This window comes from Prionailurus bengalensis, chromosome B3 (assembly GCF_016509475.1).
Source record: "Prionailurus bengalensis isolate Pbe53 chromosome B3, Fcat_Pben_1.1_paternal_pri, whole genome shotgun sequence".
In the NCBI taxonomy this organism is placed as follows: domain Eukaryota; kingdom Metazoa; phylum Chordata; class Mammalia; order Carnivora; family Felidae; genus Prionailurus; species Prionailurus bengalensis.
Window position 1 is genome coordinate 69,509,295 of NC_057355.1, and position 19,551 is coordinate 69,528,845.

General features: G+C 44.0%; 1 protein-coding gene across 1 annotated transcript in view; it reads left to right on the forward strand.

Moving 5' to 3' along the window:
- Window positions 1-19,551, forward strand: part of RYR3 (ryanodine receptor 3) — a 451,654-nt gene that overhangs the window by 331,624 nt on the left and 100,479 nt on the right. The window contains exons 47-57 of the mRNA XM_043554522.1: window positions 85-254; window positions 2,868-3,088; window positions 5,423-5,513; window positions 7,136-7,276; window positions 8,504-8,667; window positions 10,754-10,832; window positions 15,029-15,118; window positions 16,114-16,260; window positions 16,470-16,532; window positions 17,946-18,021; window positions 18,141-18,264. Of these exons, the coding sequence (XP_043410457.1) occupies window positions 85-254; window positions 2,868-3,088; window positions 5,423-5,513; window positions 7,136-7,276; window positions 8,504-8,667; window positions 10,754-10,832; window positions 15,029-15,118; window positions 16,114-16,260; window positions 16,470-16,532; window positions 17,946-18,021; window positions 18,141-18,264 (1,366 nt within the window). The remainder of the gene's footprint in view (window positions 1-84; window positions 255-2,867; window positions 3,089-5,422; window positions 5,514-7,135; window positions 7,277-8,503; window positions 8,668-10,753; window positions 10,833-15,028; window positions 15,119-16,113; window positions 16,261-16,469; window positions 16,533-17,945; window positions 18,022-18,140; window positions 18,265-19,551) is intronic.

Here is a 19,551-nt window from a genome sequence, read left to right on the forward strand (position 1 = left end):
AGGCGTGTAGACAGACACACTCTGTGTGGCTTTGAGTCTGTGGAGATAGAAAAGGGGCCATGACGTTCTCTGTGTGTCTTTCAGATGGGTCGGTCAGCGAGCCAGATATGGCAGCCAACTTCTGCCCTGACCACAAGGCACCCATGGTGCTGTTCTTGGATCGTGTTTATGGCATTAAGGATCAAACTTTTCTGCTCCACTTGCTAGAGGTTGGATTTTTACCTGACTTAAGAGCCTCTGCCTCTCTAGATACAGTAAGTGGCTAAAATAAGGAAAACTATCTTTTTCCCATCATTGTATGTTAGTAACATTGGATTTCAAAGTGATTATTTTCTATCTCCTCACTGATTACATGTTAGCAGTCGGCTTTAAAGGTAAGAAAATAGAAGTACCAAGAAATGGAAGTTCTTAATTTGTTGGGCCAGAGAATTAAATGTAAGTAAACTCGACCTCACGTATTTAATCCAGATTCCTCTGTTGCAAGTTTCTCAACCTTGGCACTATCTGGTGTGGGGGTACATCCTGTGTATTATAGGATATTTAGCACCATCCCTTGACCTCTACCCACTAGATGCCAGTAGCACACCCATAAAACCAATTCTGGATAGCATCAAATGTCCTCTAGGGGACAGAATCTCCCTTGGTTGAGAACCAGGGCTTGTTGCTTATGAAAAGGTCTGCCTGGCAGCATCATAGGCTGGAAATACTCTTCCCACTCTCCTTAAGTTTCATGCACTGACCATCAGGAACGATAATCTCCAAGCCAAGCAGTTTTGGAGCTTTGGCCATGGCAAGGTCAAGACCAGAGGCCAAGTCAAACCCAAGTTTGAAAGTCAAGGGTGAAGTATAGTAATCCAACATCAACAGACATCAAGACAGGAGGCCCCAGAAGTTATAAAGCATAGAAGCATGATTGTCCAAGTCAGAAACAGTGCACCAGAAGTCCTGGGTCCAAGGAGAAAAGAACAATTCGATCAGCATAAGTCTAAAAACATCTTGCCAATGTAGGGTTACTTTTTTGGAGAACCAGAAGATGCAGGTCTTCTTAATCAATCATAAAGTCTCTCAAAGGCTCCACCTAGTGTCCAATAGAGATAGAAGTCTGAGCTCTGTGATGGGTGGTCAGCTAGCCAGTACCTTAACTGGGATGGATTTCATTTGAATGGGTTACTCGCAAATGTATAGGATCACCCAGAAATGGGAAGCAATACAAGTCCCAATCTGAATGGAAGATCCATTCTTATTTTTGGCATGGTGTTAAGAAATGACATATTCCTGAAGGTGTTTGGGACATATGATCGTTTTGGATAATTAAAACATTGCTTCCACAGCTACTTTTGTTGTGAGTTTTTTCTATAAATTACTTGACTAAAAAAAATGGTAATTGTTTTCACTTTTGGGACATTCCCAAGGTTCCTGATCGAAGCATGTGGGTTTTTTATAGGTCAAATAAACAGCAAATTCTGTTCTTCCATTTGGTGTTCAAATCACATGCTTGTCTAGGCACAATCTGCAGCAAAATAAGCTAAACGTTCAGTTCCTTAACACATGCATTTTTATGCATTCTCTTTTGAAAACTTTTAAGCCACTGGAATCAAAGCTCTGTCCTTCCCCATTGTGACAACTCTATTTACCAAAATGATAAATGTGAAAGATTTGCTATTTCTTTCAGTAGGATTGCTAAGTCTTATCAAAGACAAACTTTTGATAATTAATAGGAATACCCAGAAATGTGTACAGTTCAAGGCAGTTTATCATGTCATAACTTACAGAAAATGTGTTACAGATACAATGGCTATGATAATCACAGGAAATAACGATAAGATTTTATCTTTGTGGATCTCAAGATTTCTTTTGAAGTTGCCTAGTTTTCAAAGGTGGTAGCTAAGAATGCTTTGACTAAATGTCAGTAACTGGGCCTGCCTTGTGTCTAGCCTAAGTGAATGAGAAAGAACACTGAGTGAGAATTAAAGCAGTTTTTGAGTGAGTCCTAAGTTTATGTTCCTTGTACCCTTTTCCCATCAAAGGTAGGTTCTGTTTAGTGAATTCTACCCTTGTGCCATTTATCAGATAGTGAATTGCTCACAATGCTCATAAATTAAGTGATAAGGTCACAGCTCCACTTTCTCTCTGTAAACTTGTCACAAAACCAGTGGTTTGACGGCTCGCTTGGCCAGTAGCCACTTACTAATCTCAAAATCACCTCAGGACAAATTGTGAGTCTGCACAAGGTGAGAAAAAAGAGCTAAGGCAGAATAATAACCGAGCAGCTTGGCAGTTGGACTTTGCAAACATGTTGGGTTAGACTGGTCATCGGCTGATTTTAATAGGTTTTAGGATCCCTCTTTGAGGGTAACAGATGTTTGTGGATCATTTGGAATGAGTTAAGACCAGCCAGCCTTTGCTTTCCTTCTGTTTATTTTTTTCTTTTAACCTGGTTTTTTTTTTCCATTTAAAATGCAAAAGAGGGGCGCCTGGGTGGCGCAGTCGGTTAAGCGTCCGACTTCAGCCAGGTCACGATCTCGCGGTCTGCGAGTTCGAGCCCCGCGTCAGGCTCTGGGCTGATGGCTCAGAGCCTGGAGCCTGTTTCTGATTCTGTGTCTCCCTCTCTCTCTGCCCCTCCCCCGTTCATGCTCTGTCTCTCTCTGTCCCAAAAATAAATAAACGTTGAAAAAAAATTTAAAAAAAAAAAAAAATGCAAAAGAGAAGTAGGTCTGCTGACAAGGTAGGGAGTTGTTCACTCTGTTACTGTGAAACACTGTTATGCGTAAGCTTTCCAACCTGCCAGACAGGATCTCCATATGCAGGGTAAGCTGTGCTCTGTCTTTCCCAAGGAGATTAACCAGTGTCCCAATTCCCTTTCCTAGGTTTCCCTAAGCACCACAGAGGCTGCGCTTGCACTAAATAGGTATCTATGTTCTGCTGTGCTTCCGCTCCTCACAAGATGCGCCCCTCTCTTTGCCGGAGCAGAACACTACACCTCTTTGATCGATTCTACACTACAGACAATATATAGGCTTTCCAAGGGACGTTCCCTCACCAAAGCTCAGAGGGACACCATAGAAGAATGTTTGCTTGCCATTTGCAAGTAAGTACCCTGGCCTGTGGTTTTCACCTCCATGTGTGCATCCGTGTCAGCTGCATTTAATTGTGTAATTGAAAAACTGGTGACTCCAGCTTAAGGAAGCTTCCAGGCCTTAACCATACACCAACATCTCCCCAGACATCTCCTCTTAGGTTATGCGGGGACTCCCACTTACCTCAAGTTTGCTGGTCACCTCTGCATGGAGTCTCGTCTCTCACTATGGAGAAATGGGGGGCACAGCTCAGGCTCTTGCCCTGAGGGTTGGTGGAACAGAAGATGAAACTGTCTTTTAGGCCTTAAGTATTCAGATTAAGAACTAATGTTTTGGTTCCTAAAAGCCAGAAACCAAGTTTTTCCTTCTCTAAGTGAGTGGACCTTTACACAGAGACCAGATGTAAGAGTATGAATCAAAGCAGCCTACCTGTAAGCCTCAAAGAACCTGGAGCAAAGATAAGAAGGAATCTCCAGTCCCAGTGGGGAATTAAGGGCAGTAGTTTTCACCACTGCAGATAGGTATCAGAGCAACCAAGAACAAAGGGTAAAGTCAACCCAAGAGACTTGGATCCTCAGAAAACTGTCAAGTCTGATAGGGTCAAAGGAAGAAGGCCCCTTCCAAAAGCAGGTCTCAGCAATATGGTCCAGATGCTGATTTGCTGTGTTAAGCCAGTGTTTTCTGCCTTGGAATCATATAGGGAGCTACAAAATAAATATCCAGTGTCCATGCCATACCTCAACCCCCAAAATCAAACCTTTAGTAAAGGGACCCAGGCTTATAATTTTTGAAGCTCCCCAGGTACCTCCATAATACAGCCAAGATTGAGAACCACTGCTCTGGGATGTCCAGGAGATAGGCCCAGCAGGTGTCCCTGTAGTGGCCCGCTGGATATAGTCCTTATTCTTGTTGAATGAATGGTTTTCTAATCACACAACAGATGACTATGTACTGGGGGGGGGGGGGGGGGGGCTAGGGCTACCTAGAAAAAAAAGCAATGATTAGTAATGAATTTTATATTATAATTCCAAGACTTAGAGACAAGGCCATTTACTTGCTGTATATTTCACTTTTTACTCCAGGACTTTTTATCACAAGGCCAGCTCTTGGAAAAGTTGTCAGCCAGATGAGTTCTCTTGTCCATCTCCATTCGCATCCATTCTCCTTGTAGGATTTCTTTCCTCACATTCCAACATTTAACATCAGTCATTAACTTGGCCTCCATGGCTCCTTGTGCATCTGTGGTTGGAAGTCAGTAGGTCTTGAACTGAACATACATGCTAAATTATGTATATGGGCACTTTTCTGTGCAGAGAATTTGGATATTCCATTCAGTTGTTAAAAGCCTTGGTAATCTAAAAATAAAAGTGAATCAATGTTGTTTATCTCTCCTTTCTCTATTTCAGAGTTGTACCAACTACCAACGCCATGAACTCTTCGATAATTTGATAAATTGTTCGCTAGTTGATTATAGTATTTGCCTGTTTAAGGAGGGTTGTTTTGTTTTGTTTTGTTTTTTTGAGGACAGAGCCTTAACCTAAAGAAATTATTCCAATAATGAGGATTTCAGAGATTGGATAGTAACTCAGAGGGTCTTAAACTCCCTTGCAGTCACACCAGTAGGTGGCCTCAGATTCCACCTATGCACTGGTCAACTCCATCATCCTTTGCAGAGTTCAAGGAGACAGTTGGCCCTTAGAGATGGCTGTAAAATCAACTGCACCTTCTTTCTATTATATTCTTTGTACATAATCCGTAACTATATTTTGATGATGCATAGACTCTAGGACATCTTATCACCTGGTGATTAGACTTTACCTTAGGTATCTCACTTCGTTAGCCACACATTCCCCTTTTATATTTTAAGTATACAGTTGACCTTTGAATGACACGGGTTTGAATTGTACATGTCCACTTGTATGGATTTTTTTCAATTAACACAATACTATAAATATATTTCTCTTATAATTTTGTTAACATTTTCTCTAGCTGCCTTCATTATAAGAGTACAGTATATAATACATATAACACAAAATAGGTGTTAATCAATTGTTTGTGTTACTGGTAAGGCTTCCAGTCAATAGTAGGTTATTAGTAAGGTTTTGGAGGGGGTCAAAAGTTATATGCTGGAGGGATCAGCACCCCTAGCTGCCATGTTGTGAAAGGATCACCTGTACTTACTTTTAAAGTGTGTTATCATTGACCGTGATTTACCCAAGATCTTGTTTTAGGAGCTAATTATTCTGAGGCTTAGCTCTGGTATATGGTTATCAATGAGTGTTTCTTCTTTCTTCCTTCTTTTATCATTTTCTTACCTTTCTATTCTTTCTTATTTCTTACTGCAGTCACTTGAGGCCTTCAATGCTACAGCAACTCTTGCGACGTCTTGTCTTTGACGTGCCGCAGCTCAACGAATACTGCAAAATGCCTCTTAAGGTAAACCTCTTTATTGCTGCAGAAATACAGTCCACGGCACAGAAACTTGCCTTGCAAAACATGAGGGCTTCACAATTGGGGGAGCAAAATATACATTCAATGAGTTTTACTTTTTTGAGGGCTAAAAAGATACAACCCACCCTATCACACCCCTTTCTGAATGTCCAGGTTGCAGAGAGTAGATCATTAACTGCTCCAATTTTCTTTAATTGCTTTCCACTGGCTATGTGTTATTTAGCAGAAGTTAATGAGGGGGACTTGGATTGTGCAGTTTCCTGCCTTAATTATGTTTTCAGAATGTATCCAATCTCAAAAAGCTTTGAAGGCCTTGTGATTATTCATTCAAGTACAGAAACTAAATTGTCCTTTTTCTATTCCATACTGTTTTGTGCCTTTTTTTTCCTGTTGAACAAACCCTCTTTTGTGTTTGTTTTTAACTCTTACCTGCCTTCCTTTATGAATGTAAAGTAGAAAGAACGATAGAGCTATTTGTTGTCTCATTCATGATTTTCTCATAAATTACAATAATTTTATCACTAGCACAGGGAGCATCTGGGCCTGGGTGAGAGGGCACCACAATCAACTGCCCACCCAAGAGAAAAATGTTTTTTTAACTTTCACCTATGAGGTACCTGCCGTATTTGCATATTCATTGTGTCGGCAGTGGCTAGCCACACCTGAAAATTCTGCCTGGTGATTTTAACAGAACTTTTCCTTTTTCTCAGAATTAGGCAAAGCCAAGGATTTCCAGAAGCATTTTACTGGGATAAACAGAATTCCCAGAAGCCTTCAGTTCAATCCTCTGTCTCCATGCCAGGCAGAAAGCAGCTTGTATATTGTCAGAGATTCCACTGCCCTCCAAGGGCTATTCTTCTAATCTTAATCCCAGTAAGCATTTTAGCTGAAAACTATGGTTTTCATAGTCCAACCTGGCATTGCTTCCTCAGCAGGCCTGTACTGCCAGCTGGATTCTGGTCAATGAGGAAGCAGCATCAATAGCACTCAGTAAGCTCGCTTTTACTTCTGAGACCAGCGGGATTTTTCTTAGAGGGTGTGGATTCCACCTGTTGGGATAGGAACTTTGGCGCTGTGCTTCTGCCCTCTCCTGGCCACATGTGGAACTGGTGTAACACGGCTGGGCCATCAGAAGGCTCAAGAGAAAAGCAAGGAAGCCACAGGCAGTAATCAGTATAGAGAAAATCTTCAGACCCCACGGGGTGCTCCTCACCATCTCCATATCAGCATCACTCAGAGTCTTCTAAATTTATAAGCAAATGTCTGAGAAGAAATTATTCCTACCTTTGAGTGCCTGCAGTGTTAGATAGCAACTACTTCATTTGAAGTAGAAAGAGTTCCTCTCCATTTTCCAGCAACTGCTGGGGGCACATTAGGAGGCACAAGAGTTAATCAGGTGGATTCAGCTCTGGCTAGAGCTCATTAGGCAGGAAAGCAGACCATTCCCAGTGGTGTCTGAGGGCCTCTCTGTAGATAACCCAACTGTTTCAACTGTTGGTTTCACTCTCATGTCTGCCCCCTGCTGTTGTGTTCTCCCCTGCATGTTGCGGATGCCTGTGGATCTTCCGTACCCCACCCACTGGTGCAATCCTGTTCAAACCTCCCAGCTTCTGACAAATCACTATGAACAGTGCTGGAAGTATTACTGTCTGCCTTCAGGATGGGGGAGCTACGGGCTAGCTGTGGAAGAGGAATTGCACCTGACGGAGAAGCTCTTCTGGGGGATTTTCGACTCCCTCTCCCATAAGGTAATGGCAGTACTTCTGAACAAAGAGGGAGCACCTTGATAACCAATGAGTAATAAATGCCTGTGAATAATAATAGCTAATATTTTTAGCCTTTGCCACGTGCTAGGAACAGAGCCGGTTACTTCCCAAGTGTATATCACACCATCCTTACCCAAGTCTGTGAAACAGGAGCTATGCTAATCATCATTTCACAGACGAGGAAAAGTCTCAGAGCGGTTGAATAACCTGTCAGACTCACAAAGCTAAAACACAGGAGAAGGACTTCCAGAGCAAATTACAAAAATATTTCCTAGTTTCAGTCTTGATGACTTACCCTCACTGTCATTCCTTTCCTCCTGACATTGTGTGGCCCCTGTTAGCCAGTCTTTACCAAGCTCAGTTGTAGAGGAGAATCCCCAACAGCTGCTCTGATGTTGAGATGTGGGATTTTCAAAAGACCACATACCATTCTGAGGAAGGTTCTTCACAGCCACTTGCTTGAGGAGAAAAGTGAGTAAGAGGCCTCTGTACAGTCTGACTGAGATACAGTTCAAACTGTCAGACTTGCCTCCCCTCCCCTTAGCCCAGTTTATTTCGATTTTTGAGGTCGCCATCTTTAAAGGTGGAAAATGAGTAAGTCTGGCTTTCTTACCACAGTCTGATGCTTGTGGATAGCTCCAGGTGGTGTTCACCTGCACTTAAATTTTATTTATTCCAGTGTTCCTTTGGTCTAGTAGGAGTAGATCAAAAACTGTTCCTAACCCCATATTATTTGACTGAAATTTCTTCCGGGCCCCATTCAAGAGAGAACAGATGTGATATTGAGCCGTCTGCTGAGGATACCAACATAAGACCCATATTAGCTGCAGAGGGGACTGTCAGAGCTTCTCCTGTCCTCTCCAGTCACAGGTTGGGTCTATAACCATCTGTGGTAGGCAAGTTTATAGACCACTGTAATCCTTAGATATTCTTGCAATTAACTATTTGGGAGATACTGATTTAAACTTTGATTAAAGGATTTTCACCTTAAAGCAAATGGTAACTTGAGGGCTTTACGAGTTGTCGTTTGATCTTCCAAGGATCCTTAAGTTTCCACCAGAAAGCATCAAAGGATATAGATGTTCCACATTTTGGTGAATCTGGACAAACGCAAGCGTTTTATTTTTTTCAGCTAATTGATGAGTTGTTCCCTGTGGGCGGCACTAGTTCTCATCTCTGTGTTATCATGGTCTTTGTCTTTCCTCACAGAAGTATGACCCAGACCTTTTCCGAATGGCCCTTCCTTGTCTCAGTGCTATAGCTGGGGCGCTACCACCAGATTACTTAGATACCAGAATCTCAGCCACGTTGGAGAAACAGATCTCAGTGGATGCAGATGGCAACTTTGACCCCAAACCCATCAACACCATGAAGTGAGTCCAGAATCATCTCTAAGCCAGTCGACATTTTGGCCAGTGGCTGGTGTTTCTCTTTCAGAAGGTAGCGAGGATTATGAACTTTTCTTCCTTCTGTCCTGCTAACCCTGCGGATCATTTTCTTTGATACGCTACAAGTCACGTTAGGCACTGGGTTTTGTCAGCTTCTGAAGGTCTAATCTGTCCATATCTGATTATGTGCTATATTATTATATTCTGGGCTTTCCTTTCGGGGGTTGGTTTATTTATTATAAGAGACTAATGCTTTCCACAAATAAATGTCACCCGAGGCATTGTTAAGAACCACGCTGACAAATGATGCAATTAATTTATTAATGAATTTTTTGACAAAAATCTTCATTCTTTGTGAATTAGGCCTCTATAGTTCTAATAGCATTGTACATCAAAACAACTCTGTAAATAACACTCAGCTGAACTCCAGTAAGGCCTCAGGGTGTGAGTGACAGAACAGGATGAGGTCCTTATTTGAAAGACTGGACCCACTCTTTGCCATGCCAAGGGATGCTGGAATTTTAGAATCACCCTACAATAGTGTCTTTTACTTCCTCCCTCTGGTTCCCCAGCATTCCTCTCTAGTGATGATTAGGCCACGGATAAAATATTGGGCAACAGATGCCCAATTTTGTCTTCTGGCAGTTCTTTCCTAGTTATGATTATGCGTTGTGGGTCATACAGTCTTCATGTCCGGGTGCATTTTAAATGAAGAGCTCTAAAAATGCTTTAGATTGAACAGGGAAATCAAGACATCCTGTAAGAGCCCCTTAGACTTGTGGTTTGCGGCAGTAGCTCCCATAGGAGAGGCATAGCTTGAGCCATTCCTAGGGGCTGTCAGCTTTGATAATGTATAAAATTCACCTTCGGGAAAATTATGTACACATCCTATCACATGGAGCCTTGAGCGAGTGGATGGCAGGAAATAGAATTGAACCTGCTGTAAAAAAGAGGTAAGGGGTGTGAAAAAGTACCGAGCTAGAGCCCAAGAGACGCAGGTGTTGACTTCGGAGAACTTCACCTTGTGAAAACGTAAACATACTGAAGGGATGACAGATGGTGTAATCACTTGGATGCCTTTATAAACATTTTGAGATATACACTAGCAATTGTTCGCTAGCGATGAGTGTGGTTCCATGTTATCTTGAGAGTTCTGATTTCTTCACATATACCTCTGGCATCAGTATGGTTCTCCAAAAAATATAAGTAACAGGAGCTAGAAGTTAAGCAGAAAAGCACATGATTGCAAGGATACAGGGTTATAATTAAAACCTAGTGCAAAGCTGACCAACCAGGCCTCAGGAAGCACAGGAACCAAGGCAGGGTGACGACATGAACAACCTTCAAGTAGTATCCTCATTAGATGAATCAGCACAAAGACTTTGCTGCCCTGGCCTCAAACAACTCAAGACTCAAATTCCAGGGAGAGTGAGTCTGATTGGCCTACTCAGATGTCCATTCTTGGTGACTGTTCGCACACCATGCACAAGACTCCATGCAATTCAAGACGTGTTCCTCAAAGGAAAATGGGGGTGCTTTTTGTTTGTTTTGTTTTGTTTTTTGTTTTTGTTTTTTACCACTAGATGGGACAGAAGCTGCCAGGCTAACAGAAACAAGTGTCTGCTCTCCTAACCAAATTCTAATATTTAAACATGAGTCTCTGAATCCAAAAAAGTAGACAGTCTTTTGTAACATTTGGTTCTCTGTCTACCCATTTCTGGCATTCCCAGCTTGGAGTTGGTGAGGTTACAGGCAGTGTCTTTGGATAAGGGGATTTTCACTGTCTAACCCAGGTCAGATCTGGCACAGGAGCCAATGGAATCTTGAGCAGCTGGAAGGTCACCTGTGCAGCAGAGGCTCCTACAGTGATGTCCTCCAATAAGACCTGGTGTGTGTCTGTGACCCAGCATGGACAGGCCATGAAGTTCACAGCTGGGAATCCAGCTTCAGCCTTGGGTTAGCTGGTCCCTCCCGTCCAACTTCTGCCAGCTGATCGTTGGTTCTGGCCATCTTTTCAGTACATCCAGCTGAAGTGCTTGGGGAGGTTGTAATTTTTTTTTTCTCATTTCAGTTTTTCCTTGCCTGAAAAATGGGAGTACATCGTCACCAAGTACGCGGAGCATTCACATGATAAATGGGCCTGTGACAAGGTAGGGATTATCATCCAACTGACAATTGTCAGGGGGAAGAAAAAACAGCCCAAGAACATTAAAGGGTCCAATCCTGGAAATCTGCCTGATTTGTCTAAGTGACAGACTGGCCATGCCAAGAGAATTCATTATTTCTGAGCAGCAATTTCCCAGGGATGTTGGAGGTCGGAGAAATAGGCAGCAGCAGTGGCTGGTGCTGCTTTTTGTATTTCTCAGGAAAATGATTGATTCTGGGAGTGTTAACTCTTTTCTAAACATTGCATTTTCTGGAGTTTTCACCGAGCACGTGATTTTGACATAAATGCATAGTATGGGGCAGGAGGCGTTCGTGAAATTCTTTCTTTGAATGTAGCATTGGAAAAAGGGAAGTGCAGTTGAAAGCCTTACCCTTGTATTTTGTCGGCAAGCTGCATTTCATTCTATGGAGGACCTGCATCTTCCCATGGTAGGCAGCCGTAGAACTTCCAGACACTCCCTTATTAATACGCCTGTCCATCTGGTGTTTAAAATTCCTCACCACATGAGGTCAGGCTGCTTAATGAGTTTAATTGCTCTGTCAGCCCTTTAATGCTGGCAGGCAAAGTGGGAGGAATGTGCCAAAGACATCCAGGATTCCTGTGGGCCGCCAGTTGAGGACTGGGGCCATTGCTCAGCTGCGGCTTCGAGCATGTAGCAGTGAACCCGTCTCCCCTGCAGAGCCACAGAAAACCACCTCCAAGCAGTGTGCCCTAGAGAGGGGACACCTTTAGCCGCTCTCTCAGCCTCTGCATTTATCTGGGGTCAGTTTTTTTTTCCTTTGATCAGTTTCTGTTTGGGGCTGGTGATAACAACAACCCTCGTAACCATAGAGTGGGCTAATACGTCATGATTTTAGAGCAAAGGTTGGCAAACCTTTTCTGTAAAGGGCCAGATAGAGGGACGTCTGGGTGGCTCAGTCAGTTAAGCATCCAACTCTGGCTTAGGTCATGATCTCATGGTTCTGTGAGTTCAAGCCTCACATTAGGCTCTCGGCTGTCAGAATGAAGCCTGCTTTGGATCCTGTCTCCCTCTCTCTGCCCTTTTCCTGCTTGCACCTGTGCGTTCTCTCTCTCTCTCTCTCTCTCTCTCTCTCTCTCTCTCTCTCTCTCTCTCTCTCTCTCAAAACTAAATAAACACTAAAAAACTTTTTAAAATAATAAAATAAAGGGCCAGATAGTCAACATTTTAGGTTTTACGGGCCAAGCAGTCTCTGTTACAACTACTCATCACTTTTGTGGCAACACAAAAGTAGCCAGAGATTACACATAAATGAAAGAGTGTGTTCCGATAAAACTGTATTTAGCAAGTGGGGTTGGGTGGATTGGCTAAAGGGCTCCAGTTTGCTGACCCTTGCTCTAGAAGGTCCTCACGTATGCCCATTTGGCCAGCCTATGAATTAGGGGAAAGGGACACCTCCATGAATCCAAAGTAGTATCCAATCCATTACTAATCCATGTGGATTTTACCTCCTTAGTCTCTCTTGAATTTGTGTATGTCTGTCTATGCCATGGCTTTAGTCCAAGCTACAGTCATCTTTTGCCCAGATGATGGTGGTAACATCCTAACTAGTCTGCCCACGTGCATTTTCTCCACTCTGTCCTTTACGCTGCTGGCAAGTGCTAGTTTCAGTATGTAAATTTAGTCATATTCTACCGCTGTTTTCCAGTCCAGCCCTCCTCCTTGTTAAAATCCCTTAATAGCCTAACCATTTTTAATACAAAGGCCAAAATCCCAGACATCGCCCAACAGCGGACACTATCTAATCTGGCTTCTGGTGCCATCTCCAGCCTCCTCTCTCCCTTTGCCCTCTGCTCTCCAACCTCATCCCCTCCTTTTAGCGTGTCTCTCTCTCTCTCTCTCTCTCTCTCTCTCTGTCTCACACACACACACACACACACACACACTCTACATAAGCCTTTTCATTCTGAGCCAGGTCCCCATCTGCACCCACACAAACAAACACCAGTTACCAATTCATCCTTCAAATATCCATCCCCATGTGAGTTCTTCCTAGGACACTTCTTTCCCAGATTTCTCAGATAAAGGCCCTCTTAGCATCTTGTTCTTTTCCTTCATGGTATTTTCATAGCAGCTTATATATTTATATTAATATTTATATTTATAACAATTAAACAGTTTCACCAGTTATTGACTACATGTTTACTGGTGTGGAATTTGATGAATCTCTCTCTCGGTCTCCCACTGGACTATAAGCACGTTTATAAGGAAACATGTTTGCTCACCATTGCCAAGTGGGCATTGATCATCTAACAAAGAAAAGAGCATTTTTCCCCTGCTTTCAAGAACTTCACACTCTTGCGGGATAAAGAAAATAGGCCAGCCATTATACAGGCTGGATAATGTATAATATACAGCCATTATACAGGAATGAGCACAGGATTAGAACACATAACCCGTAAGGGGAGTCCCTAAGTCAACAGTGGGGGTCCAGGAATGCTTCCTTGAGCTGGTGACATCTCTGCTATATGATAAGGGACAGGTAGTTGTTCAGGCACAGGGTAACAAGTGCAATGCAGTCCATGGGAGCAGCAGATGGGAGCAGAGAAGCAAGAGAGAATCTGGTGGCTTTAAGGAACCATAGTTCAATATGGTGGGATCACAGAGTAGAGCAGATGAAGAAGGGTGAGACATGAGTCTAGAAGGGTCAACAAGATCTCGCTGTAGCTTTAGAGTCCACAAAGAGTTTGGGTTTTACCATGATGACAGATCGGAGTCAGAAAATCTTAAAGCAGTAGAGTGCCCTGATCTCGGTGATTTTATAAATATTGTCTGACAGTGGTGTAGAAAATGGAGTCCACAGAGAGGTGGCAAGACTGGAGGCAGGGCGACCACATGGAAGCTATTGCAGTACTTCAGGTGAGAGCCAATGGTGGTCTGAACTAAAATACTGGCAGGGAAGCTAGGGAGAGGCAGACAAATGAATATGTCTGGGAAGTTGAACATAATATGAGCTGGTACAGAGAAGAAGGGGGCATCGAGGAAGATTCTCACACTTCTGGCTTGGAAAGTGAGTGTAGCTGGTGCCATTCACTGAGATCCAGGGAACCCAAGAGGAGAGGCCCCCTAGAGGAGTAAAATGCTGGGTTCTGTTTCAGGCATGTGAGGAGGTACCTGTGGACATCCAAATAGAACTTAAATATGTTTGAAAATTAGGGAAGAGGGGCGCCTGGGTGGCGCAGTCGGTTAAGCGTCCGACTTCAGCCAGGTCACGATCTCGCGGTCCGGGAGTTCGAGCCCCGCGTCGGGCTCTGGGCTGATGCCTCAGAGCCTGGAGCCTGTTTCCGATTCTGTGTCTCCCTCTCTCTCTGCCCCTCCCCTGTTCATGCTCTGTCTCTCTCTGTCCCAAAAATAAATAAACGTTGAAAAAAAAATTAAAAAAAAAAAAAAAGAAAATTAGGGAAGAGATCTGGGCTGCAATCCCGATTTGAGATTAGGCCACCTGTGGACCGTGGGCCTGGATTACATCTACCAGGAAGGGTGTACCTTTGAGAAGGGACAGAAACTTGAGAAACATACACATTAATGCATGGGCTGAGGCAGAGCCTGAGAAAGAACATCCAGGAGTCTTTGAACTGTGAGGTTACGACAATTCAGGGGCTCTTCCTTTCCTCTGTATCCCCAGTGCCAGGGACAGAGTCTGGCACCTAATGTAGTAGGCATTCAGCTGATGTTTGTTGAATGGATTTTGAAATTCTTAAACTTGTATGATGCTAGAAGACCTGCCTTGCTACAATTGTTCCCTAGGGTTGGCAGACAAGCAATGCAAGTCAGGTCAGCCTCCTCCAAGCAGTGGGCAGTAGGACCAGTCCTCAGATGCCTTTAGCCTTGACTTCTTTCCTTGCCTGTGAACATGACACACTGACCTGAGAAGCGTTGTTCTCAGGTCTTTTGAAACATCCTTCTGTCTGAAACACAAGCGAGTAAGCAGCGAGGACAGCTGCTGAAACAAGAAGAAATAAAGGGGGCAGAGTTCAAAATCCAGGGGGGCAGAGAGCTTAATGGCCTTAAAGGATCAATTAGACATTTTGGAGGGGAATTTTCAAGCTCTGTCACATCCCATTATTCCATTTGTTCAGTGAAAATAGAAGCTGGGATTTGGGTCATATAGGAGGGCTCTTTGGATGCCAAGGATATTTGAACTGAGAACATTTCTACAGAGTCAGAATGGATGGAAATATGGAATTTCCCTGGATGAAAATGTGAAGACCCATCCCCTGATAAGGCCTTTCAAGACATTAACAGAAAAGGTAGGAAACTCGCCTCTGGTAGCACTGAGTGGCCATGCTGATTGTCCTTACTTGAGAATTGTATCAGGTGGTCAGAGGAATTCAGGGCACATTCATTCTCAAGTTTACATAAACTCCTCAGAAACTCACCAGTGGGCAAGACCCTCAAGGACCAATTTCCAGGAGCCCATCCTCACATTCTGTTCTTTGGCCCTGAGCACCCATTGGATGGAGAAGCACTGTTCAGCCCTTGGAGGCTGAGCCAAAATGCATTCGTAATTCACTTGCAACAGGACTAGGAAGGGCTTTTGTCAGACTGTTGACATGGGGGATTTGGGGTTGGGGAAGCATTGAATTGCTGGAGAAAACTAAGGTAGAAATAACTTCCAGTTGTGACAGATGAAGGGAGTAGAGAGAAGGACCCCTAGGGAAGTATGGACAGGTGTCTTTGAGATGATATTATTATTATTATTACTATTATTAAATCTGATTCAACTCAATTCCGAATTCCTATCTTGGTATCAATAAGAGTTCTTCGTAAGCTTTCAGCTTTATGTCACACATAAAGGATGGCATATGTATCTCTGTAGGTGTACTGGCCATTTGTAAAATGGTGCAGAGCTCAAGAGAATTCTAAATCTAAGAAACTCTACTTCCCAAGCACAAAGGAGAGTTTTGTGCAGATGGATTCCCTCATGTCCCAACTGAAACAGTGACTAGAGCATGAGGAGTCACCCTCCTATTCTTGCTCCTCTTTATCCATAAACTGTGGATAATGTTTGGTACGTTTCCTCCAGAGGCAGGAGACTATAGGGTCTTGCACTTGGAAACGTTAGAAAGGCTGACAATGACATGTTTCAGGTGAGATGCCGCAGAGGGTGTTTGGACCTAGTGAGAGAGGAGGCTGGAACCAGCTGCAACCATGTCCACCGTGGGGGCCAACTTTCCAGGGAGTCAGGCCTGTCATAGTGCAGGGGCGTGCTCTGCAAAGCTCTTCTGCCTGGATTTTCTTCCAGGAGAAGGAAATTTACCGCTGGCCTGCTAGAGAGTCCCTGAAAACCATGCTGGCTGTGGGCTGGTCTGTGGAGAGGACCAAAGAGGGAGAGGCCCTGGTGCAACAGCGGGAAAATGAGAAGCTTCGGAGCGTGTCCCAGGCCAGCCAGGTATGACACCATGCCCAGGGCCAACACTGGGCCAGTGAGGAACCCCCAGAGAATCTGGGAAATCTGTCCCTGGTGTGTCAGGGGCGACGACTACCAACAATGAAACCTGGGGATCTCTCAGGGATACGTCTTTGGTAGCTGAAGTCAGGATACTGATAAGAGTAAGGAAAATAATGGCAAACCCAGTGATTCTGCCTTTGCTTTCCCAGGGCAACAGCTACAGTCCTGCTCCCCTGGACCTCTCCAACGTTGTGCTCTCCAGGGAGCTCCAGGTCAGTGTTGGTGCTTCCAGAACAGTTTGCTTTCTAAAGCCCCCAAGTGCAGGACATATTACCCTCCAAAGAGTTTTGTTCAAAAGGAGTGAGGAGGCACCTGGGTGGCTCAGTCGGTTGAGCATCCAACTCTTGATTTCGGCTCAGGTCATGATCTCATGGTTCGTGAGACCGAGCCCCACATCAGGCTCTCTGCTGACGGCATGGAGCCTCCTTTGGATTCTCTCTCTCCGGTCTCTGCTTCTCCCTTGCTTGTGGTCTCTATCTCAAAATAAATAAATAAACTTAAAAAGAATATTTAAAAAAAAATAATGACCCTAGGGAGAGAAGGGCTCTTTAAAAAATTAAAATAAATGAAAAAGGAGTGAGGAGAGGGGAGAAAGCCTAGAACATGTCACCACTGAAATATCAGAATTGAAAAGAACCAGACTGGGCAAGGGCCACAGGGCAAGTCTCGGCTAGAATAAACCAGTTATCTAAGGAGGCCAGGCTTTGTACTTCTTCCAGGGCCATCATCACAGGTAATGACTCACTAAAAGGAGGAAGAAACTGCAAATTACTGTATCAACACACAGAACTAACAGCTAGGAGGAAAAAAAACTTGGAACAAAACTAATAAGAGCTAGGAGAAAGCCTGTGGAGCAGCCGCCCCTGGGGTGAGGGTGACTTCGTGGTCCCAGCAGGTGCCGCCAGCTGCAAGGGCACTTGCATATCTCATGTCCTGTGGAAGATTCGCTTGAGTGCCCCGTGTTGGTGCAGAATTCAGGGGCGTACAACCGAGGATGAAATTAAAAGCCCCAAGCTGCCTCCTCCCATCCCTCCCCTCCCGCATACATCGGTGGCCAGGATTGGCCCCAACCCAGGGCAGATACTCCCCAGACAGTCCGTCAGACCAGCCCTTTGGACCTTGGAGAAAGTGTCTTTCCAACGTACACCCTTGATTCCAGGTCACTATTTTCTGAGCCTTAGAAAGATGAACTCTCTTTGAACAACTGTATTTGCAGCCATTTTCTCTAAGATGTGATTATTTTTAGCCTGCTAAGGTAAGGGATTTGGGGGGATTCTGACACCCACTGCCATCTCCCTGTTTCAGGTCAGGAGTAAAATGTCCAAGTCCTGCCAGAATGCAGTTTCAGATGGAAATGTGTGTGTCTCATAAATGCATCAGACTGCCAGGATAATAAGTTATAAGGGAAGGACAGAATTAGAAGCTGTTTTCTGTATGGAGGGGAAGCTATAAAAACTAATGAGGTGCATAAACACAGACTAATTAATGATGGGAGACACTTCGCGATGTGCTGTTAGCATTTGGTGGTGCTCAGTTCCCGAGGCTGCCTGAAACAGCCCAGCAGGTATGGACCCATTTTTCTTCTTTGCTTTTGCTCTGACTGCTGTCTCTTTGGTGGGACACAGGGAATGGTGGAGGTCGTGGCTGAGAACTATCACAACATCTGGGCCAAGAAGAAGAAGCTGGAACTGGAGAGCAAAGGTGAGCCAGGTTCCCGGTGCCCCCTGCAGGAGGGGAGCTGGGGGTGCGGCAGGTACATTTTCCCAGAAGTGCAAAGGAAGGGCCAAAGAGTTGATCATCTCTCACTTTCTTGTCCCCAGGTGGCGGCAGTCACCCTCTGTTGGTACCATATGACACCTTGACGGCCAAGGAGAAGTTCAGGGACCGAGAAAAGGCACAGGACCTGTTTAAATTCCTCCAGGTGAACGGCATCGTGGTTTCTAGGTAAGTCATCTTCCAGGTGATGTTAGGGGGGCAGGGAGGACTTGTGGACGTGGTCTCTCCTTCCCCAGGTATTTAATCGCCTGTCTGCAAAACAGACGGGAGACAGGATAATGGTCAGTATTCTGAAATGAGAAAACTTTTATTGGGGAGCATGAAGCCATCTTTTCTGACCTAAACAGGACCAGTCAATATCAATTTTTAAAGCTCAGTTATAGCAAAGAATCATGACAAATTATACATGTACACCTTAAACATTTAATTTGAAATTGAAACATATAAACATGCATTCATTCACAAATCTTGTGCTATAGGCCCCCGAAGCTTCTCTTTGTATATTGTTTTATCGATTGGCCTTCTAAAGCATATCCATAGGGCATCGTCAGACCTTTGGGACTTGGGCTTCTTTGCAGAACGGCAAGAATTATGGCATATACAAAACCGTAGAAGTGCAATATCTTCCAGATTTTTAAAAATGTCTATTTTGGGGAGAGAGAGCGTGTGCACACACAAGCTGGAGAGGGGCAGAGAGAGCAAGAGAGAGAGAGAGAGAGAGGGACAGAGACAAAGAATCCCAAGCAGGCTGTCAGCGCAGAGCCCCACTCAGGGTTCGAACTCCTGAACCGTGAGATCATGACCTGAGACAAAATCAAGGGTCAGACACTTACCCGACTGAGCCACCCAGGTGCCCCCGTATAGATTTTTTTTTCAATTTCCTCTCTTGTCTTCTACAGCTAGTTGTCTCGCTCATACCTATTTCAGAAACATGTATTTGGAAACACAGTTTCATGTCTTTGCAAAATGTGCAGCCTAGTTCTCACAGAATCAGCAGTTGTCTTCGAATTTCTATTTTGTTTTTGTTTTAGACAATATTTGATTAAATCACATAAGAGCAATAGTGAGCAAAATGGACATAAACAGTCTTTGAACACAGAGAACAGATTCTTTGAAGACACAGCACCACTGAGGAGACTGAATGCATCAAGATTTCCTGAGTTTTTATCGCAAACTTGTGCTTGTCAGAATTATCTAGATGAGTATTATATATGAATAGGGTCTTAGCTGCTTGAACCTAGAACCTGTTTCCTCACTGGTCAGATGTCACTGGTGGGCTTTGCTCCTTAAGTCATGCTCGCTGAGTCCCTTGAAGAGAGACAAAACAAGCCAGGGTTCCTATCTGATATAGCCATTCCTTCTGAAAGAAACGTTTGCTGAGCCAACTGCTGTTTCTTGTTTTAGTCTCCTACAGAATTTTGCCACAGAGTGGCCAAAAAAAAGAATAATAATAAA